Source organism: Onychomys torridus, chromosome 22 (assembly GCF_903995425.1).
Source record: "Onychomys torridus chromosome 22, mOncTor1.1, whole genome shotgun sequence".
Taxonomy (NCBI): Eukaryota; Metazoa; Chordata; class Mammalia; order Rodentia; family Cricetidae; genus Onychomys; species Onychomys torridus.
Genome location: NC_050464.1, coordinates 29,857,359 through 29,881,115, shown reverse-complemented (window position 1 = coordinate 29,881,115; position 23,757 = coordinate 29,857,359). Strand labels below are relative to the sequence as shown.

The 23,757-nt window shown below is 47.2% G+C and overlaps 1 protein-coding gene and 1 long non-coding RNA gene across 10 annotated transcripts in view; one reads left to right on the top strand and one right to left on the bottom strand.

The window, feature by feature from the left end:
• Positions 1 to 9,884, bottom strand: part of Kdm2b (lysine demethylase 2B) — a 119,575-nt gene extending 109,691 nt beyond the window's left edge. For 3 of the 9 annotated variants that reach the window (XM_036171475.1, XM_036171479.1, XM_036171480.1), the window contains exons 1-4: positions 9,421 to 9,860; positions 8,213 to 8,357; positions 5,152 to 5,230; positions 3,122 to 3,168 (exon numbers count right to left, since the gene is read on the bottom strand). In XM_036171475.1, the coding sequence (XP_036027368.1) occupies positions 3,122 to 3,168; positions 5,152 to 5,230; positions 8,213 to 8,357; positions 9,421 to 9,453 (304 nt within the window). In that variant the 5' untranslated portion in view covers positions 9,454 to 9,860. The other 6 variants (XM_036171483.1, XM_036171482.1, XM_036171476.1 and 3 more) reach the window with 5 other exon arrangements.
• A 131-nt stretch (positions 9,885 to 10,015) lies between these two features.
• Positions 10,016 to 22,962, top strand: LOC118572114. The gene is made up of 3 exons (XR_004943466.1): positions 10,016 to 10,643; positions 14,693 to 14,843; positions 22,763 to 22,962. It is a non-coding gene; the product is annotated as an uncharacterized LOC118572114 (long non-coding RNA).
• The last annotated feature ends 795 nt before the right edge of the window (positions 22,963 to 23,757 follow it).

Sequence of the window (23,757 nt, the reverse complement as noted above, 5' to 3'; positions counted from 1 at the left end):
TATAAAAACCCAGGAGAGGGGGTTGGGGATGTAGCTCAGTGGTAGAGTGCTAGGCAAGCGCAAAGCCCTGGGTTCGGGCCTCAGCCCTGGGGCGGGGAAAAAAAACCCAGGAGAGGTGCAGCCACCAACACCATTATCATTCAGTGTCCAAATTCCCCACACCTTCCTGAAGCATTGACGTACACAGGCTGTCTGGACATGACGGCTCACACCCATAATCCCAACATCTAGGAGATAAAGGCAGACGGATTAATGTGAGTTTAAGGCTAGCCTGGGCTACAGGGTAAGATCTTGTCTCAAAGGGAGAAAAAAAAAATATTGACAGAGATGGAAGCAGGTTAGCTAGCTTATACAATTCTAGTCTGACGGATGTTGGAACCATCTAACTGGAGCTTTCTGCTTCCACCAGGAGATGTACAAGGCCCAAGTGAAAGAAGGGGTAGCCTGGAACATAATATAGCCATCCATAAAAGGCATGGGAAGTTTATTACCAAGTCCAGGCTGAAGCAGGAAGATCACTGTGAATCCAAGACCAGCCTGGGTTACGCAGTTAAGACCAAAAAAAAAACAACTGTACCAGTTATTCTGACCTAATTGACATGCCATTGGCTAGCCGGCTTCATCTTCCACATGTGTGGTTTGTGTGGTTTCCATAAATTTCAATGCAATCACTCTAATTCATACTCACTGGCATGGCCATCATCACAGATGGGGTGTAGTAGCACACACCTGTGATAACAAGGCTGAGGCAGGAGAATGGCAAATTCTAGACCAGCCTGGACTTTATAATGAAACCCTGTTTCAAACGAGAATAAACACAAAAGCCCAAGACACAAAACTAGATAAAGAAAATACTTAGAGCCAAAAACAAACTAAAAACCAAACAACACAACAGACCGTATGAAACTCGAGTGTAGATGAGGTACAATCTAAACATTTGCTCGTATGGAGCTTACCAATATAAAAAATACATTTGATGGAGGAACAGGTTGGCAGCTAATGGTCAGTTGCCTTATACTTCTTATGAGTGTCTCCCAGAAATTTACATGTTGGAAATTCAGGATCTCTGTGCTGAAGGTGGGAAGTGGGCCTACCAGGAGGTATTTAGGTGTTGAGGGTGGACCCCGTAGGAACGGATAAATGTCTCCAGGGACTGAATGTGTTACCATGATGTCAAGTTGCTATAAGGCAAGAGGGTGCTTGTGTTCAGCATGCCCTAGCTGGGTCTTTCTCTTTCTGCCATGAGCCAGAGCAGCACTTACTGGACAGACGCCTACACTATGCTGCTGGACTCGCCAGTCTCAAAACCATGAACCGAAATAAACCTCTTCTTCGTACATTACTCAAGGGTCAGGTAATCTGTCAGAGCAATAGAAAACACATGAAGATGCCCTAAGACCCAGCAGTTTCACCCCTCAGACTCAAGAGAAATGGATATTCATAAAAACTTGGACCATAAATATTCATTGCATTATTCATAACCGCTAAAAGGTGGAAACAAACAAAATGTCCATCAGTGGATAAATGGAGAAACAAAACATGGTCATTCAATACAAAGGAAACGAAGGGAAAATACAGTCAGGAGCTGCAGGGTTTGTGTGGGGGGGGAGATAGTAGTCTAGAATTAGATAGTAGTGATGGTTACAAAACATTGATATTTAAAAAAAAAAAAAAAAAAAGAAAACCCAGGTTGGGGATTTAGCTCAGTGGTAGAGTGCTTGCCTAGCAAGCTCAAGGCCCTGGGTTCGATCCTCACCTAAAAAACAAAAAAAAACAAAAAAAACCCCACCAAACCGTATACCATAAATAGGGTGTTTTGTTGCATAAATTTTATTTTAACTAAAAATAAAAAAAGGAATATAGCCCAGCTGGTAGAAAACTTGGCCTGCATGTGTGAGGGCCTTGCTTTAATCTCCAGTGCCACAAATTAATTAATTACCTAGTTAATTAATTAATTTCAAAGCGTCAATAACTCCTAAGAAAATACATCACATAGGTTCACCCTCACCCTAGTTTTCAATTTCCCAAGGCTTCTGGTCACCCTAAATCGCCAAATCCACATTTCCCCAGGGCCTCCCAGGCCCCGAAGACGTGGCCCCAGGGGCTACCGACTGCTCTCCTACCACTTTCTACCCTGCCATTTAAGTCGAAGTGTCTACTTTGTCCCCCGGGCTTTGTCCCTTGTTCGTCTCACAGCCAAGGTTATTATTTTCCATGGCTGGCTCTTACAGATAAACAATTATTTTTTTCTCATTTCTGTCTCTTTGTGTATGTACGCTGGTGCAGAGGCCAGAAGAGGGGGTCAAATCCACTGGAGTCGGAGTTACAGGTGGTTGTGAGCAGCAAGGGCTTTTTACTACTGAACCGCCTCTCCAGGCCCCTCGAGTTGATTGTTAGCACTCAGGTATCTGTTCAAATGCCTTCTCTCAGCCCGAGAGCACTTCCCTGATGACCCTGTCCATAGCCCTACCGTGCTCTACCCATCACCCTGCTTTATTTCTTCCAAGTCTTTTCGATCGCTGGAAAGATATCGGTTAACTTCTTTTTGGCCTGTCGTCCTAGCAAAGAGGGCAGGGGCCATGTCATGTTAGTCTCAGCCTACCATGTACTTTCTTCTAGAAAGAATGGAGTTAGTGAAGGGCTGTCTACAGTATCTCAAACACCATCTGCTACCTGGAGGAAGGCACAGCTGGACTCCACAGGCTCTCAAGAGTTAATAGGCATGTGCTGAAGACAGAGTGGCAAGCCCCACTGGAGGCCCGTCTAGAACCGTGAGGAAGGCGGCGGCATAACCATTCCCCCTTGAACACATGAAAGTCTTTTAGGGGTCATGAAGCACCCAGTGTTTACCCAGCAACCCACAAACAAACACCAAGGAGAGATCTGAAATTGCATTGCTGACGCCTGAGCTAGAGACTGGGTCCAATCGCCTCATAAAAACTGTGCTGGCAAACATCCTCTGATTCAGCTTCTCAGGACTCTGCAATCTGACCTGTTCTCCAGAATCAGACAGATGCAGCTTACACCTGCTCCAGCCTCCTCCAGGGAGAACATTCTTTCTAAATGGGCAGGTAGTGAAGACCACCCCGTCCCTTCTCCTACCCCACCTGGCAGCACTTACCCACAAGAAGCTTGACGTCTCTGACTGTGAAATCAGGGTCTGGCATCCTGCAGAAAGATAAGCGTGAATGTTTGGTTACAAAATAAATAAATAGGGGCTGGGGAGATGGCTCGGCAGTTAAGAGCACTGGCTGCTCTTTCAAAAGACCTGGGTACAATTTCCAGCACCACATTGCAGCTCACAACTCCAGTTCCAAAGCTTCTGACACCCTCACACAGACATTATGTAGGCAAAACACCAATGAACACAAAGCGAAAATAAAAATAAATTAAAAAAATAAACCACAGAGCTAGACTCTACCCTGAGGACAGGGGGGCAGCATTTTTTCAAAAGGGGTTCCTTGTTCTATGCAGAAGAATATAAGATAACCCAGAGGGCAAATCTGGAAAAGCAGGTAAGTACCTCAAGGGAGGTCACCTAGAATCATTGAGTATGCCCCCTACTATAAAAGGAAGACCAAAGCTGTGCCTCAGGGGAGGATGGGACATCATTGGCTAACTCTACAGCAGGGAAAATTGAAGCGTGGTGTCAAGGATCAAATGCCTGCTTTAATTTAGGTGTCTCTCTCTCTTTATAAAGTACCTTATGGGGCTGGAGAGATGGCTCAGAGGTTAAGAGCACTGACTGCTCTTCCAGAGGTCCTGAGTTCAATTCCCAGCAACCATATGGTGGCTCACAACCATCTGTAATGAGATGTGGTACCCTCTTCTGGCCGTATGTACTGTATACATAATAAATAAATCTTTGGAAAAAAAAAAAAGAAAGAAAGAAAGAAAGAAAATACCTTCCAGCTGGGCAGTGGTGGTGCACACCTTTAATCCCAGCACTTGGGAGGCAGAGGCAGGCAGATTTCTGGAGGCCAGCCTGGGCTACAGAGGGAGTTCTAGGATGGCCAGAGCCACACAGAAGGAAGAAAAAAATTTTTTTCCATACAGAGTAGTATGAAAAACAGGAGAGACCAATTATTCCCAGAGGGAACATTTTGAGGATTCAAACAGGAAGACTGTGAGTTTTAGGCTATCCTTGGTTACACAGCAATAAACTATCTCAATTAATTAATTAAAGTCAGAGTCAGAAAAGGGCACGTCACACCTTTATGGACTGTGGCATATGCCTACAATCCCAGCACTTAGGAAGGGAAGGCAGAAGGAACACAAGATCAAGGCCATCCTTTCCCACATACTTAAGTATGAGGCCAGCCTGAGCTCTCAAAACGCAAAAACAAAACAAAACAAACAAACAAACCAAAAAAGAAATACTGAAAGGCATACATGGTGTCACAGCCTTTAATCCCAGTACTCAGAAAGAGGCAAGAAGATCTCGGAGTTTGAGGAAGTCTGGTCTACCTAGCGAGCGGCAGGCCAGCCAGGACTGCATCACGAAGATGCTGCTGAAAGTTTCATGCCTGGTGGGAACATCCATGAACAAGCCTGGCAACAGATGCTGGAGAGGGAGGCGGCCTATTCTTTCCTATCCTTGCCCAAGGAGTGGAACCTGTTCTTCCAGCCTGCCTCCATCTTTCCCCAACCCAGAATGTTGGCAGTTCCCCTCCAGAGTATGAGGTAGACAGAGGCAGGCAGGAAAAGGGGGGGAGGGAACACACACACCCTTCATAGAAAGGGACCCAGTTCCCACACTTTGGGAGTATGGTGAGAAAACACGCATCCTGGTGCTCCAGTCTAAGCTCAGCGGATGGCCAGTCCCTTCACTACCCACACTCTGATTTAAGGAGGAGAGGAACAAGGCTCGGTAGAAGCTGCTTCAGTGACCAGGAGAGACGGGGACAGGGGAAAATCCATCCCTGTTTAAATGCCCTAGGACTTCTCTCTCCGATTCCTGAAAAAGACCATTTTGGACAGTTTTTCTCCTCAAGCAGATCTTGAACAAGGAGAAGCTGTTCTCTGATTTTAGGAAAAGGTCCTTCTGGAAGTGCTGAGTGGGGAGAAGAATTCAGGAGAGAACCCATCCCAAGCTGGAAACCATGACGGAGGAGGAGGATCAGGGAAGAAGGGGTTAATTTAGCAACTTACTTGATTCCTAGTCCGTCCTTGTCCCGAAAAACCAGGGGAACCCGGAGAGCTTCTCTCTGTACGTACTCATAGTTAAAATCTGTTTGGATATTTGAATTAAAAAACAATTGTTTGGTTAAGTTATTGAGGAGCAAATGACCCACAACCCCATGGGTGAGGGGAAAAACGATAAAGAAGTCATATACACTAGATATAGGTAACGGTTAGATGGAGAAAAATAAATAAATAACCCTACAGAGAAATAAGATAGATAAGGCGAAGCCAAGCGGTATCCTCCATCGGCTCCTCTGCCTTACTCATTCTCTGCATGCCCCACGGGTCCCAACTTGTCAATGAACGGCCCAAGGCCAGCCAGGGCTGGGGAGGAGATTTATCAAGAACTCTATACTGAAAACTCACCAGCTACTGTTGAGAAACAGGGACAGACAAATACATCCCAGGCTGAGATGAGACCGAAAAACGACAGCAGAACTGAAGCATGCTACCTGGGAGGAGCTGAAGCCCCATAGAGACCAGGAGGAGGGTTCTCATTGTAGCTGAACATCAGTGAAAATCTTATTGTAATATCCTGCATAGTGAAGGGGAGGGGGAAAAGCTGGTTTCCCTGGAAACTATGTATTTGGTGCCAAAATAACTAGAGAACCGGGCACAGCTTTGTTGTCTTCCTATAGTGAAAATCTGCTGGAGCCCATCATAATACTTGCTTCAACTGGATAGCCAAGAGGGATGAGCTGGCTAACTGTAAAGACAGAGCACAGGAAGCCCCCACCCTCACTCACACCCCAAAAAATTCACCAGACAGTTTTCTATTTGCAGTTTGCGTGGTACAGACTCCCACCCACAACATCCTATCCAAAGCTCCCCCATCCCACGCCCCCGTTTCTTTCCTCCCTCAATGCCCAAACCAGTGTGGCTCTGACCCAACCATATTGCTGACCACGGAGATAAGGGGTGCTGAGACACACCCTCTTTTCTCCCCAAATCAGCTGACTAACTCAAGGCACCAAGATTATACAGGTCCTCTCCCATCTGGTCAGAAAGGAGAAAGACCTAGAATTCTAGAGTCCTGGAGCCACTGAAGCCTCAGCCCCAGGGAAATAGTTCACCAGGGCAGCCTTGGGGGAGGAGGAGGCCAGAGCCACAGGCTCCGAAGAGAGAAAGAACAAAACCCAGATCGGGAAAGCCCTGACCCCGCAGGCTCAGATCCCCAGGGGCTCCCAGTGAATGGGGATTCCTCCGGATTTAAAGGAGGAGATGTTTGCAAAGCTTCTATTTTGAAGCCATGCTAAGGGTTCCCTCAGTACTTCAGCTCCTCCTTCCAGTTTGGGGGTCAGAGCTGAATTAACAAGCAAAACCCCGAAGCCCTCTTCCTTTGAAAGGAGCCAGGACAGCAGCAGAAGGATGTAGAGTTCCCTAGATGGTAACCTTCCCAGCCCACACACCCCTCACTCCCCGCCCACCCCACCCCCAGTTTCAGCTTCCACAAATGGGCCTGAGAAAAAGCTCCCAAATCCTGGCCTGAGGATTCCTGACTAGGAAGAGTTTGCAGACTGTTTCTCCTAGGTTCTGTCTGCCAAGCTCTGTAAAGCGGAGGCAGAAAAGGAGAATTAAAAATCCCGTTTATACAGAGAAAATATAAATGCAGTTGGGGCTGGCACCCTGCTTTTGGGTGAAATTTCTTGGGAAAAAATTTTTTTTCTTCTTCCCTCCCCCCACTTCTCCCTAACTCCACCAGAGCCCCAGGAGGCGATGAGCACAAAAGAGAAACTTCAAAAATGCAAAGCCGGGACAGTCTCCTCCAGGGCTAACTCTAGGCCTCAGCCACTCAACCAGAACCTGCAGGAGGGAGGCACTTCCCCTGCTGTCGGCTCACTGAGAGGACAGGGGTTTCCAAGGGGGATGGGGAAACACAAAATGGAAAATGAGTAATTGAAGGGAAACTTAAAAAAAAAAAAAAAAAAAAATCCATACACCCTAGGAAGGCTTGGGCAAGCAAGGGCTGCTCCGAAAGCCAAAAAAAGGTTCTGGGACCAGGGTCCACATACGCCCCCCAGGATGCTGGCTGGGGTGGTTCAGGGCTCCTAATCACCTCAAACAGAAGCATCATGAGGCACATCTAAGAAACAATCCCAGCCATACCGTCAGTAGGAGAGCCAGGGAGAAACCCAAAGCCAGAAGGTCCCCCTAAAACCGGAGCTTGCCCAACTTCTGCTGTACCCGGAGAAGAGCAAACAGCGCTCTCATCTCAGGCATGGAAAAAGACCCTGTTTTCCAGAGAGGTACCTAAGTCTTCCATTCAAATTGCCAAGGGGCAGAGATTTTTATCTTTAGGCCTGATGGGGTAATTTATCACATTTATAACCCAGACCCCAGTATTCAGACAGACTGTGGTAGCGCTAGAGGCCTCGAGCTTGGGAATTAGGGTGTAGTGCCAACAAGTCCCAACAGCCACTTAGTCCCTTCTCCAATCCCGTAGGGCAGGGCCCAGGGAGGAAAGGCGCTACCCACCCAAGGCTCAGACCCGAAGCCTCGAAGGGGCGTAACCCCAACCGAAGGTGCTGCTTGCTACCTCCAGTCCCTAAGCCCGTTCCAGTACATAACCCTCAGGGTCCAGGATGACAGGGGCTTGTATAGGTGGCTTCAAGCATACAGCCCTCACCCTGATGTCCCAAGGACGTCGAGAAGGCCGCTGCCAGGCACTGCATCTCTGGCAGCGCAGAGAGCGCAACCGGCTTGGGAGAGGAAGGATGCTGCGCGCACTCCCTCAGTCCCAGTATCTGTCCCCGGGTCCCCCTCAGTCTGCTAGCCCCTTGGCAATGACCACCCTAGTGCTAGTGATGGGTACAATCAGGGCCTAGGCCCACATCAGGCCCAGCCCTCTTCCTGCCTGCCCTCCCTCCCTTACCACCCCCCCCCCCCCAGTGCTCGGTCTCGTTTCGTCACCGGATCCCCTGGAATGGGGGACGCGGGCGCGAAATACGAACCCAGCCACAGGCAGCTCCCTCCCCACGTGCGCGCTGGCCTTCTGCACAGAGTGCAGCCAGGAGAGGGGGCACCTCACCTTTGCCCTCCATGGCATGCACGAAGTCCCCCTGGTACAGCTGGCTACGTAGCTTCTCCTCCAGGCTGAAGCCACGGACGCTGACGATTTCCTCCACGTCCGACAAGTCTTCGTTTTCGTCGTATCTCTGGCGGTCAATCGCACGCTGCGGGGACCCAACCAGAGAACCCGGGACATTACTGAGAGGACTTGGGGTCTCCTCTCACCCTGGGCCCACCACAAACAGGTGCAAGAGCCGCGCGCCCACTGCACCCCAGCATTGCAATCTGAGCAACTTTGCGCAAATGCCAAAGATGCTCAAAAGCCGAGAAAGGGGCTCACACCCCCCAAGGCCCAACTGTCTGTACACGAAGCACTCCCTTCCTGCATCTTTGGAAGCCGTGGAAATGCTATTTGGGGGGCTTTCCTTTGCCCCCACCCCAGTGATGTCCTGAGCTTTGCCCGCTCCACAGGGAGCCTGGTTATGTAACCCCTGAAGGGGGCTCGGGGCATGAGCTGGCGGGGCAGATGTAGGCCCCGAGAGAAGCCGTTGCAGCGCCCGGCTCTGCGGTAACAGCAGCCCCGGCGGACACAGCGGCCAACCCGGGAAGCCGGAACCCGGGGCCGGCGGCATTTCTAAGGCTGGAGCCGCTCCGGAGCCACAGAAAAGCTGGAAAGCTGAAACGGAAGGGTTGAGACCCTAGCCGCCCGCGCCGACCGACCGCTAGTACGAGAGGAGGAGGAGAAGGGGGAAGGTTAAGAGCTTGGGGAGAGAGAGAGGCAGCTGGCCCACCACAAAGCTTCCATCAGAGACCCCAAAACGCACCAGCAGCTGCCTCATCTCCCCACAAGCGCGCGCGCACACTCACTTCCTAAGGAGTCTCCCCCACCACTCCCCGCATCCCTCTTCCTCCTCCCTCCGCCGCCCAGCACCGAGCCCCGCAGCCCCCCAGATCTCAGGCGAACCCCGAGCCCGCTCAGCCCCCTCCACGCCTTTCGGCGTTACCTCCTCCCCACTGAAGTGTCTGAGACCCTGAGCCTCACAAGAGACTGGAGGAGTAAGCTGCTTGCTTCCTTTTGCATGCAATTTATTATTTTTTTCCGGTCCTCTTGCAAAATACAGAAAAGGAAAGGAAAGGCAGCAAGAAACAACCAAAAAATAAAAATAAATAAATCGATCATATATCAGATACAGATTTGGGTAAAAAAAAAAAAAAAAAGCTACACACCAATCTTCTTCCAGAGTCTTTCTCTGCCTCCATTTTTTTAGGAGAGTTCACCAATTAATTGTCAACACTCCTGCCCCCTGCATTTTGGCGGAGGGGGGGAAGGAGGGAAGACAAGAAAAGAAACCAAAAAATAAATAAATAGAGCAAGCCAGAGCCGATATCTACAAAGTTTTGCACCAACACTTAAGCAGATCCGTTTGCAAAGTCCTAGGAAACCATTTTCAGCAGTTGTGGGGGGGGAGGCGTCGACGTCATAATCCCCGGAACGTAAACATTGTTGCCGATCGCGCTCGGAGCTCGCGGCCGGGCTAGTTGGGGAGAAGGGGGGCTTGGGTTGGGGGTGTCGGGGACCACAGCCGTAGGAGGTGTGGGGCCAGAAGGGAGCCTGGGACGCACCCGGCGCCGTTAGCGCCTTGGCATCGTTGTTTTGTTGTTGGGTCACGAGTGCGCCTCTGCACGCAGGCGCCGCCGCCGCCCGGGAGCTGACTTTTGGAGGGCTGAGTTGCAGGCGGCGGGCGCATCCCAGAGATGGCGGGGCAGGGAGGGAGGGAAAGAGAGGAGGGGGGGGGGAGGGAGGTGCAGATTTGCACGGATGGCCTCAGCGGGAGGCACGGAAATGCTAGCCGAGCCTGCTGGCGTGAAAGCCCCCGGGGCCTGGCACCCCCCAAAACGACCCCCCACCTCTGCCCCTGCCCCCTTACTCGGATTACCCACGGCTGCCCCTCTCTTCCTGAGTCTACCCCTCCTCATTACCTGTGCTGGCGACCTAAATTCAAAGCATTTTGTATGTATAATTTCTTTTTCTGTTTGCTTTTTCTACTGTATGACTGGGGGGGGGAGGGGCCAGCCTGTCCAGACCCCTATCCATTTGCGAACCTGCCATATGGAGGAGGCATCTGAGGGGCTCAGGGAGAAATTAGCGCAGCTCTCTATCTGTATAGACTGCCTAACTTTTAAGCTCCCGAGGCTGAAATAATAACATGGGCACACAGGTACAGGAAATACAGCCAGTCCACAGCCTTTTCAGACTGCATCTGACCGGAAGACGGCCTTTCATTCATTCATTCATTCGGACAGCCTTGGTTGAAGAGCCATGAAATAAGTTGGGCAAGAAAAGAAAAGAAAGTCTCTACACTCGCCGAGAAGAGATAAATCGATACTCAAGAGGGAAAGAGAATCGGAGTCAGCGTCTCTAACGCAGCTCACAAACAGGCAGGCGAAAGGTAAGCTCCTTGTGTGGCAATTTAAGAGTGAAGTGGTGGGGATGTTCGTGAGATAGCACACCTAGATTAATCCATATTGTTTCTCAGCGGAGGTAGAGGCACCCTTTGAGTATGTACAGAATATCAGATCCTCCAATGCTCCTCTGTCCCCTGAGTTGTGCTTGTGACTGTTCCCAGAATTGGTCCTGAGTGATCCTGTAATTCCAAAATGGACAAACCAGGTCCATTTTAGCTATGAGAAAAGCTGGCCCTAAACTTAGTTCCCACCCAACCTCGTGTGCCCTGCAAGGCCTAATGACATAGCACCAGAGATACTCTGAGCCATCGCTCAGATGGCCAATGGCAGCTTCTTACCCAGGGCACTAGTTAAAGCAGTGCAGTTTGCATATTGGGAAACCTAGCTTCAAGGAATTATGAATCTGGGTGGTTGCTCTTTGTATCTTGCCCCAGTGTCAACAAGTGCCAGCTCAGACAGATGTGGGGAGGAAGTGGCCTTGCCACCTGAGATCAGCTGTGAGCCACAACGCAGAATTGGTCACCCTAAGAGATAACATGCTCCTCCCTTCCTCACGTTAGAATTTCCTACCCAAGCATGCTGTACTTTTTTTCTGCCTGTCCCCAAAACTAATCTCTGAAGTTTGTTTTAATTCCATCGACACAGGTTAGCGGTAGAAATCTTTTACATTGCGATCCAGCAACAAACATCAAACTTTGTCAAACTGAAATCACATTTCCATTGGTTCAGCTTTCAGCTGCATCCAGGAGGCAGGCTTTCTAGCCACCCCTCTGTTGAAAACCAGGGACCTGCTGGGATGTAGTTCAGTGGTGGAATATTTGGCCTAGCAACCATCAGGTCCTGGGTTCCATATTAAACACCAAAAAAAAAAAAAAAAAAGGACATGGATCATTTTATTTGCCTCTTCTTAAAGAATCTTTTAAAGGAAATGTCTTCTTGATTTGTAGCTCTATTTTGTAAACCAAGAAGCTGGGATCAGGAAGGCGAAATCATTCACCCATGATCACATAGCCTGCTTCAAATGTTCACCAGCTTCATTTTTGCTTCAAAATGAAATAGACCTGGCTTAAAGGAGGGGCTTGGGTTGAGAATCAGTGCAAGCATAAAGCAAAACTGTCGAATAGGACACTTGAGAGCACCCTCTGTCGTCTTCTCTGAGCCTCTCCTCTCTCCCCCTGTGGCTTCCTGGAGTCCCCGTCCTCCCGCCACCCCCCAAATGCTGGCACTAGGAAAAAGTCTAATGTTAGCCACCTTCATATAAAAGCAGTTCAGTCCATCTATCACATCCATGGGGGGTTCTGGCTTGGCGAAGAGTGGGTTGTTGACTAGTCACCTGATTTAATCCCTTCCTTTACAAACCTCAAACCTCAGAGAAGAATGGGCTAGCCAGCAGTTTGTTCCCCTTTGACTCCCCCAGAATGCCCACCCCTCTGCTGGGTCCCAGTGGTCACTCAATAAACGTTGGGCCCTTGATGGATCACCTTCTGCAGCATATTTGCATTTTCTCTTTATCAGTAATTGGCAGATGAAAGGCTCTGTCCTCGGTTGAAAGAATTCCAAGCATTCGCTCCAAGTGGGGGAGGAGGTTATTTTGGACCAAAGGGGGAAGGGTCAGACCCTGGAGCTGTAACTTTGGCTGATTGTCCCCCAGGAGCTTCGAATAGGTAAAGTGAGAGAAAAGATGCACTTTTAATGCAGGAAAACAACCAAGTCAGCCCCACTGGAAACAAAGTAACAGTGACTTCCTGTACCTCCCTGCTTGGTCTGGTAAAAGGCGCAGTCAGAGTCTACCTGTTTGTGTTACACTCATTCGATTGTTTCATCCATCCTCACAAGCTAGCTAAGCAGCTCTGTGTCCAAAGACAGACAGACAGACAGACACACACACACACACACACACACACACACACACACACACACACACACACACTCACTGGGCTGGCTGGGAGTAGACCAATGGTTTAACAAGATGATGGCTGATGCTGATGGAGCCCTCAGAAGCCAGGGCTTCTGGACTGGGAAAAAACAAACTGTTATCATACCATTATACTAGCTCTTGGCTTTCCTCCTTGTAAGACAGATTCTCTACCTAGTCCTAACTAGCCTAGAACTTGCTGGCTGTGTAAACCAAGCTGATCTCCATCTTTCCAAGAGCCTCTTGCCTCTGTCTCCTAATTCTTCAAAACCTGGAGCTTCTAGCTTCAGGCTTTGAAGAATTTACAGTGTCTGTGTGCACAGCCCTTTATATCTGCTCTCTTTAAATCTTTGCCAATTTTTCCCCCTTTATAGCTAAGGCTCAAAGAAATGCTAAGTTATTTAACCACAATGATACTATGGCTATAGGATTTGAACCAAGAGCTTGTAGGAATCCAGAGCCCACGTGCCTGGCCACTATGTAAGCCTGCCTATGGGACTATGATATAGAACAGATAGGAATGTTATATACCTATGCTATCAATTACAGTTGCCCCTCATGTGTGTGCATGCGTGCCCGTGCACAAGAGGTGGAACCTAGCTACTCCAGAATAATAACCAAGAACTCACTCTACTATTAAAATAAACTTGTAGCAAAAATACTCAGACTTAAGCTGGGCATGGTAGTGTATGCCTGGGCAACATAATGAAAACTTGTCTCAAGAATAAAAAATGAATGGACTAGGGTTATAGCTCAGTGATACAGCGCTTTCCTAACATCATATGCAAGGCCCTGGATCCAATCCCGAAGCTGCAAGCAAACAGAAAACTTAAAAACAATAAAGCCTTGGGGTATTTTTCTCTATTGCTCTTAAAGTGCCACCAGGCTATTTATGCATGAGTCAACGTCCAGTTTGGCTTAGCATCTCCGTAACCAACTACCCTAAAACATTAACTGACTGTATGAAGACCCCACGGAGGCAAATATATCAGCAAAGGTTGTAGGGAAGAGTACATATGGTACAATGTGAACTCTAAAGCCTTAGGCGTCAAAGCGCTTGCTCCTAATGCCTGAGAGCCTAGTTGGGTACCAGATGGCAAAGACTGACCCACCTGCTCACATCTTAAAAATAACTTAAAGGATGATATACATCCTATGGATAGACTCAAGGACCATATACTGTAACTCAAAGCTTGAACAAGGCATGATAGCATATTTCTTTTAATCTCACTATTTGAGAGGCTGGGAGGCAGAGGTCAAGAATTCCAGGCCAATGATGAGGTCCTATCAAAAACACACACGAAAAAATTAAACCAAGGTGCTCAGTTTGATCTTCCGTATTGAAAAAAGAGAATATATACTTACATGGAATGACCTGTTGATATCCTTAAATAAAAACAAGATAGAGAATACTAAATTTTGATCACTACTTGGATAAACCAAAGATGATTTATCTAGAGGTCTATACTTTTTTTTTTTCTTGAGACAGGGTTTCACTGTGTAGCCCTGGATGTCCTGGAATTCGCTCTGTAAATCAGGCTGACCTCCAACTCAAAGAGAGCCACCTGCCTCTGCCTCCTAAGAGCTTGGATTAAAGGTGTGTGCCACCACTGCCCTGCTATACTTAACCATTTATATGCATTGAATTTTCTTTGGAAAGACACAGCAATGGGGAAAAGAAACATGAGAAGTTATTCTTGATACACTCTAAAACTTTAACCATGTGTACATATGCATATTGCCTGACTCAGATCCGAGGGATTTAATTTCGTTCTATATGCTACAGTGCCTTTTCAGCTCTGTACCATGGAGATGTGAGACCTACTCAGAAATGAATTCCAGGTTAGTGGTATAGCTCAGGACTAGAACTCATGCCAGCAATGTAGAGGCTCTGGGTTCAATCCACAGCATGCTGGGGTACTAGGCAGGGGAGGGAGGCATAAATAGAAATTAAAATACAGTAAAAGCTTGTGTGTACAAGACCCAGCACTAGCAAATCTTAGACGAGTTTTTGTTCCATTTTGTATTACTTTTGTAATTTAAACTACACTTTGTTCTAATCTATCAGCAGACCCAGCTGTTTCTGTTCAAGTGACTGTTTATTTTGTGTTTTAAAAGTCTCGTGTGGATTAAAGTCAAAAAGGAAAAACAAAAGTGTCCAGAGACTTTCAGACCTGACCCTTGGGGGAAGAGTTTAATGTTCTACACAGAATCCTCCTCTTCATACTGTCTCTTCCTGTGTAAGGATGGGAAGAACCCTTAACCACAGGTGAGTTAAAGGGTTAACGCTGGGAAGAGTCATAAAAGTTCAAAGAGTCTTTCAAAACTTGCATCTTGGGGTTGACAGACACGTATGGTAGCCAATGGAAATGAAAGGGCAGGCATGACTTCATCATGCTCAGCTGTCACTGGTTGACAGTCTCTGAGGGATGGACAAGAAGGCTGGCAGTTAACCCTTGAGGGCCTACCGTGCCCTGTGCATTTCTTTTACTTTGCAAGATGGAGCAGAAACAGAAGGGCCTCCGAAAGCCTGCCCACCCTCAGGTGCAGTCTTTGGGTCCAGCCGCTGGAGACAGGATCTCTCCCACCACAGGAATACCAGGGAACAGATGGCCTGGATGAAAGTTTTGAACTTTTTTTGAAAGACAAGGAATCAGCTGACCTCGCTGAGTAGGAGGCCTGGGGAGAAGTTTGGTTCACTTTGTGTGCTGTCAGAACACAGAACCATGTTGGAGACATTTCCATTAATCTTGTAAAGTGATCAGTCACTGGAAGGATTGAATAGCATTTCCTGCCCCGAAGATGTGGAGACAGATGACCTTTGCAGCCGCCCTCAGACCCCCAGTTCACAGCTGGAGAGAGGATGTCAGCATTTACTTTCCAGGCTCACCCAGCCCTTTGTTCAGAACTCAAATGCTCAGGCTGCTGCAGGGGATTTTGTAGTTGTTGATGCAGGGTTTTCCGCCCCCCCCCCCCCCCCATAACTAACCTCCCACTTCTTACAGCTTCTGAGAAACAAACTCTGTTTGGCAGAAGATGGTATCTAAGAGCTGCCCCAGAGGGAGAACCAGAATAGATGGGGAATTTTGAGATGCCGCTTGGCCTTCTGGCAATAACCACTGCCCTTCCCTGGGTTTCCTGATTCCTACAGGGCTGAAGTAGAGGGAGCCAGAAGTCCAGCCAATTCATAATGTCTCGTGTTTAGGTGGCTCTATTTAAAAAAAAAAAAAGAAAGAAAGAAAGAAAAGAAAACGAGGCTTTTATGTACATTGTCGCAAGTCGAAGGCACTGCTAGAACTAAACCACTTACATAAAGGAACCTCTACACAGTACATCCTTGTAAACCTCTAGACAGTACATCCTTGTAAACCTCTACACAGTACATCAAGATAGAAGACTGGAGAGTCTGTTGCCTCACCTGCAAAATGGAGGTTGTGAGAAGAAACACACTCTAGTCACAGGGGTACTGTGTGAGCCAGTGTTAGAAAAGGGTTCATCCAATGATGCCATGCCAATGAAGCTGGTGTTCTGGGCACCGTAACCCTAACAGTTTGCCTCCTTCCAAGTTGAAGGTTAGGGGAAAGTCACCTGTAGAAGATGGCTGTTTCCCCAGCCATAGTCACTCCGTAGCCTGACCCCATTGCCCTAGGTATTTTGAGTCCTTTGACTAAACATCCTTGCCTCCTCCTGGCCTTTGCACCTGCGGGTCCCTCCATTCTGCATTTGTCCTGCTAACTGCCACCTCGCTAACACCCTTCTCCTAGAAGATGCTTGGGTATCTTACTTCCTGCCACCTTCTCATGCTCGGCTCATTAGATTGTCCTGAGGTTTCCTCAGGGAATGAGACTCGGGACTCCACAGAGTAAAATGCAAGGCTACTCAAGTCCTGTAAGGGTGGTGTTTACATAGAGCCCCCATCCCCCACCCCATCCTCCTGATATTATTGGAATTATTTGAACACCTGATACTTAATTGCTGAGTAAATAGTTGTTACAGTATGGTTGTGTTGTTTAGGGAATAATGACAAGGCAGAGAAGATGGGGTGGTGGAAGGGAAAAAATGGAAAACCCTATGAAGTATGGGCTTTTTTTTTCCTCCAGTGCTGGTGACCCCAGGGCCTTGCACATGCTAGGCAAGCATTCTACTACTGAACTATGTCCCCAATCCTTTTTCTCATTTTCTTTTGAAACTTAGCCTTCCTAAATTGCCCAGACTAGCCTTCCACTTACGATCCTCATCCTCAGCTGGAATTATAAAGCCCAGCAGGATGGAATTCTTTGTGTTGTTGTTATTTTTCTTATTTTACATTTTTATTGGCTTTGGTTGTGGGGCGGGGGCAGTATGTACCACAGCGCATGTGTGGAAATCCGAGGACAACTTGAAGGAAGGAGTCAGTTCTCTCACTCCACCATGTGGGTCACAGGGTTCAAACTCAGGCCATCAGGTGTGATGGAAGGCGTCTTTATTCGCCCAGCCATCTCACCAGCCCCTGGTTCGTTCTTTATCGTTGTTGTTTTAAGACAGAGCCTCCCTGAATAGCTTTGGCTGACCTGGAGTTCACTATGTGAACCAAGCTGGCCTCAAACTCAGAAAAATCCACTTGCCCTCAGCCTCATAAATGATAGGATCACAGTCATAAACTAGCACACCTAACGCCAAATGGACTTCTTTCAAATATATTTTCTGAGGTTGGAGATTAAGTGTTTAGCATGTGTGAGGCCCTACGTTCGATTCCTAGGTCAAAAACTAATAATATAAATAGGGGCAGGAAAGGTGGCTCAGTGGTTAAGAGTGTTATTCCTGAATTTGGCTCCTAACACCTACATAAGCTGAGCCTGATCTTACTCCAAAACCATGTAGTGGTAGAGACAGGATTGTTGGAGCATACCAGCTGCTAGCCTATCTGAGAAACATGAGCTTCAAGAGAGACCCTGCCTCAAAGGAATGAGATGAAGAAGGAGGACATCTTATGCCCTCCTCTGGTCTGTGTGTGTATGTGTGTGTCCCCATCTGCACAACACACACACACACACACACACATCATCATCATCATCATCCAGTCCACAAATGCCAAACCTGTGGCAGTGGAAGAGCTTGACGTATCTTGTTACCTCTGCTATGTCACCAGATCGCCCTGATCTCAGGGCGAGCCTTCCCCAGGTGCGTGCCTGACTTTATAGTGCTGGGGATTGAATGTGGATTGAACATGGCTTTGTGAATGATAGGCAAGCACCTAGCTACATCCCCCCCCATCCTATCCTTGTGTGTCACTTCAATTCAGTTCATATCTCAAACAAGACCTCTGTCCATTTACTCTAGAAGGACAGCTCAAATGGAAGCCCAGCACCCCACACCATTCCTCCCAAATGCCCACACTCTTCTCCCTCCCACGGGGCTTAAGAGTTTCCTTTCCCTGGATAAAAAAAAAAAAAAAAAAACTTGTAATAGCTTTTGCAGGTGGTGCCAGGCACTTTAACCCTTTTCAAAGTTGACGCCCATTCACAGATCATTGCTGAAACATAACCTTGATACGCGCACACACAGCAGCCCTTACAGGAAACCCTCCTTCCCATGCCCCCTATTTATTCCTGGTAGAGAACAGGCTTTCCCCCTGGGGAGAGTGGAAGGCTCTGAAAAAGGAGAGTTGACCTTTCTCCCCACCTCTAAGAGAAACTCTCAGCCATCTAACATCTGCCTCTCATGTGATAAGTAAAAATTCCTTGCAAAGACAGACCTTGATTTCAGCCCCTTGGATCTGGCCCACAAACTCCACATTTAAAAGCTGGAGAGATGGCTCAATGGTTAGGAGCTGAGCTGAGTGGTGGTGGTGCATGCTTTTAAGCCCAGCACTCAGGAGGCTGAGGCAACTGGATCTCTGTGAGGTCGAAGCCATCCTGGTCTACAAAGGGAGTTCCAGTACAGCCAGGGCTGTGACACTGAGAAACCCTGTCTCAAAAAACCAACAACAACAACAAAGAGAACTTGACATTCTTGCCAAAGGACCTGAGTTCGGTGCCCAGCAAGGACATGGCTCACAAGCATCTGTAGGCACATATGAGGTATACATACACGCAAGAAAAACACTTATACACATTAAGTATAAAAAGAGAAATATTTAAAATACATATAAATAAATCTTTTTGCCTGTTTTGAGGCAGGATCTCTCCATATATATAGCCCTGGCTATCCTGGAACTCATTCTGTAGACCAGGCTGGCCACAAACTCATTGAGATCCTCCAGTCTCTGCCTCCTAAGTATTGGGATTAAAAACATGTGCCACTTTGCCTGACTATTTACAAATATATCTTTAAAGAAATTTAGAGTTGCTGGGTGATGATGTGCACGCCTTTGATCCCAGCACTCAGGAGGCAGAGCCAGGAGGATCTCTGAGTTTGAGGCCAGCCTGGGCTACAGAGTGAGATCCAAGAGAGGCACCAAAACTACACAGAGAAACTCTGTCTCCAGAAAAATATAATTTGGAATTACATGGAACTGGATGTGGGTATTTGCTTTTAAAGAGTACCTTTAGCGGGGATGGGGGTGGGAGGATTATGCAAGTTCTTAGGGGCCTTCCTCCCTCTCTCTCTCTCTCTCTCTCTCTCTCTCTCTCTCTCTCTCTCTCACACACACACACACACACACACACACACACACACACAAAAAAATATGGGGGCTGGAGAGATGGCTCAGGGGTTAAGAGCATTGGCTACTCATCCAGAGGTCCTGAGTTCAATTCCCAACACCCACATGGTGGCTTCAACCTCCTGTAATGAGATCTGGCGCCCTCTTCTGGCCTGCAGGGACACATGCAGACAGAACACTGTATGCATAATAAATAAATCTCAAAAGCATGCCAATGTCGAGCATGGTGGCTCACACCTTCAGTCCTAGCACTCAGGAGGTGGAGGCCGGAGAATCACTGTGACTTTGAGGCCTGCTTGATCTATGTAGCAAGTCCCAGGCCAACCCGTGTCTTACCATAGTAAGACCCTGTGGTAGTCAATAGATGCTAGCTAGAAAATTACAATTCAAATGAGTTACAATAGAGAATGGCCTACAGTTCCCAATTGCCTCCTATGTGGTTACTGCTTTCAGGAATTTACAATGTAGTCTGACTGTCTTTTTTATTTTTACCATTATTATTTTTTATTATTAAATATGTTTATTAAAATTTTTTTTCCATTTTACATACCAACCCCAGTTCCCCCTCCCTCGAGACTGTCTGAGACTGTCTTAATAGTTGTACAGATCAATGGAACATTGCAAATTGTAAATACTGCAAAGGTGTGTGAGTGTGTGTGTGTGTGTGTGTGTGTGTGTGTGTGTGTACACAAGCACTGAGGATCAAGGCGATTCCTCTCAAATGCTTGGCAATCATTATCAGCATGGTGCTATGCTTTTTACAGGTACATAACATAGGGAAGACTGACCCAGTCTGTGGTTGGGTCCAAGTGAGAGAAAACCTCTAAGGAATGGGTGTGGAGAGCCTTGGAGAGATGGACTCTAAGGGAGAGAGAAGCTTAACTAAGCTGTGTTGGGGAAGTGCCCTCCACAGATGCTGATGTAGCAGATGGACTTTTGCTGGGAGAGCAGAAAGAGGGCCCATCAGGCCTAGCTGTAGGGAACTGAGGATGGGGTTGGCTGTGAATATAAGTAGGCACTTTAGAAACGGGGTGATGGCCGGTGAAGCTGGAAGTCCATGTAGCCTGGGATCTAGCAGGCTTACTGCTCAGCACATTCTGGAGAAACCCTGGTAAGCAACAAGGGTGCACCATAGTTCCACTTCACTGCCAAGAAAATAGGAACCAGGTCAAATGCTCGTCAGTGGGAGTGTGTGTGAACTGCTCCGCATATCTTAGTTTGGATTCCACGGAAAGCAGACAGAATGCTAGATGCCCTGGTAGGAAGATCAGGAGTTCAAGGCCAGCCTTGGCTACAAGAGACTATCTCAGAAAAGGAGGGAGAGGAGAAACTGATAAGCTTATGCTGTACAACATAGGCTTTTGGGGTCTGAATGAAAGGGGAATGAAGCATGGAAGGAGAATAATTTGATGGGAAGGTATTAAGTCCCTATTTACAGAGGCATTTAAAGACAGAATTCACTTCCTGGTTCCTAAGGAAAGGCTTGCCCCACTACCCTACCTCTATATATAGTCATCAAAAACTATCCCCTGGCTGGGGATTTGTCTCAGTGGTAGAGCACTTGCCTAGCAAGCGCAAGGCCCTGGGTTCGATCCTCAGCTCAAAAACAAAAAACAAAACCTATTCCCAGTTCTTCCTTCCCACATCCCTAGTGGTACCCCATCATTCTGTCTCTAAATTTGACTAGTTTGGAGACTACAGGAACCATACTGTATCTTTTTGTGTCTGGCTTAATTTCCTTACCATATCTTCAAGATTCATCTAGTTGTAACATCTGTCAAATCTGCTTTTTAAGGACGATTTAATATATAATCATCAGTTTTTTCATTTTATTTTATGTGCATTGGCGTTTTGTCTACATGTACGTCTATGTGAGGATGTCGAGTCTCCTGGAACTGGAGTTACAAGCAGTTGTGAGCCGCCATGTGGGTGCTGTGGATGAAACCCAGGCCCTCTGGTAAAGCAGCCAGTGCTCTCAACCACTGAGCACTCTCCAGCTCCAGTAGAGTCTTTTAGTTTTGTAAAGATTTATTTATTTATTATGTATACAGAAGAGGGCGCCAGATCTCATTACAAGTGGTTGTGAGCCACCATGTGGGTGCTGGGAATTGAACTCAGGACCTCTGGAAGAGCAGTCGGTGCTCTTAACCTCTGAGCCATCTCTCCAGCCCTCCAGTGCAGTCTTAACACATAGCTGAGACTTCCTATCCTCCTGCCTTGGTCTCCCAAGTGCTAGTATTCCTTTGGAGGCTGAATAGTCCATTGACTTGGTGGTTTGGGGGTTTTGCTGCTTGGAGTTTTGTTGTTGTGTCTTTGTTGGTTGTTTCTGTTTCTGAGACAGTCTTCCTCTCTTGCTTTACTACATAGCCCAGGCTAGCCTTGAACTTACTCTGTAGCTCAGGATAGCTTTAAACTTATAGTTATCCTAGTCCGTTGGCTTCTGGAGGGCTGAGATTACAGGCATGGCCCTTTGCCCTCTGTCAATTATTCCACGGCCAGCAACACGCCCCATTTTACTTTCTTCTTTTAATTTTATATATTGCCACTTTGTTCAAAGTGCTTATCAGTTCCAAGAGTTTTCTTATGGAGTATGCATTTTGTTTGTTTGTTTTTGTTTATTTATTTAGAGCTGAGGCTCGAACCCCGGGCCTTGCGCTTGCTAGGCAAGTGCTCTACCACTGAGCTAAATCCCCAACCCCCATTTTACTTTCTTATTCATCCACTGATTGACACCTTTTGTATTTCCACCCTTGGGGCTATTGCAGACCATTAATATCTTCTTTCTTAGATTGATGGAGATAAATTATTTTTAGACCATACACATATGTTTATATTCTAAGCTTTTTTCTTTAAGCTTAGCACTTGTGATATTTTGAAATATGTGCGATCTTCATCCCAGTTTCCTGGCTTACAATTTCAAAAAGCTTTTGGATCTCCAAAGTGGTTTGTCTTTTTATATGCTAATAAGTTGAGTGCTGCCTGGCAGCCTCCTGGCAGCTTCAGAAATGGGAGCTAGGTGACCAGAATCTCTAAAGCAACATTAAAGGGTGGGGACTTTCAGCCCCACCTGCTACCTCAGGACTGGGGACCTGGGACAGTGTGCTGAAGGTAAAGTTGACCACCAATGACAAGTGATTTTATCAATCATGGGTATGCAAAAAATCACCGTAAAAACCCAGGAGAGGCCTATGGAGGGGATACAGCTGCTTGTTTAGCATGTTCAAGGCCCTAGGATCCATCCCCAGCATCACAAAACAAAGCCCCAAATAAAGTTACTAGAAAGTAGTACCCAGGCTAGGCAGTGGTGGCACACACCTTTAATCCCAGCACTCAGGAGGCAGAAGCAGGTGGATCACTGTGAGTTCAAAGGCCAGCCTGGTCTATAAATCGAGGTCCGGGACAACCAGAGCTACACAGAGAAACCCTGTCTCAGAAAACAAAACAAAAAACCAGACAAAAGAAGAGGTCAGTCTCTTCATCCATAGTCTGTCTCCTGTTTTGTTTTAACTTTGAAACATTGATTTGCTTGCCTACCTCATCCTTAGGAAAATAGAGCGCTATGGAGTGAATGTCACCCTGAGGAGACCGTCTTCCTTTGGTCACGGTGGCTCCTGGTTTCATGGCCTCAGCAGCCTTCCTTGAAACACTCTACATCTTTGTTCTTGGTCATGCCCTTGGTAACCAAATGGTGAATGCCAGCAAGCTTTGTGAATTAAGAGAGGTGTAAGAACCCTGGTTCGGGGAGTGGGGTGTGGATTGGGAAGGAGAGGCTGGGGGGAGGGGGCGGGAGGAGGGAAGAGGGGGATCTTTGATTGGTGTAGAAGATAAATGAAAAAAAATTCTAAATAAATAAATAAATAGAACCCTGGTTTGCAGTGGGTCCTTCAGAAACACGGGTAAAACAGCCTGGGACTCAGTACAGGCATCACACATCAGCTCAGGGACTGAGCTCTCACAAATGGGGTCTGAAGTGATCTCCAACTATTAAAGATAGTCTGATTTTGTTTATGTTGTGTTTTGTTGTTGTTTTTGTTGAGAAAGGGTCTCTTTTGTAACATAGGCTGACCTAGGACTTGCTATGTAGATCCGTCTGACTTTAAGCTCTGCCTCCCAGGCACTGGGATTACAGAAATATGCTACAACACCCATTTTGTTGTTGTTGGGACTTGATTCTTCCTCTTCTGTGGTACAGGGGATTTAACCCATGTCAAGCATACCCTCTACCCGTCAGTAATACCCCCAGCCTGTAGAGTGTCAGAACTGAGTTAGTGTGCCCTGTCGATTCTGGAGAATTGACTGGTTGGTTTATTACTTAGGAGAAATTCCCACACCTTGATGACCAGAGGTCACAACAGTTTCCTATCTGTGAGAATCTAGGGGAATGTGATGAGTGTTTCTTCCTGTCTATAATCTCAGAACTCCATTGTGCTCATTTCCGATTGTGCCCACATTTGCACAAATTTTTATTACTTTGCTTGACAATAATCCCCCAAAGTAAGGGGTTTTTTGTTTGTCTACCTTTTCCTAATTTTTCTTTCTT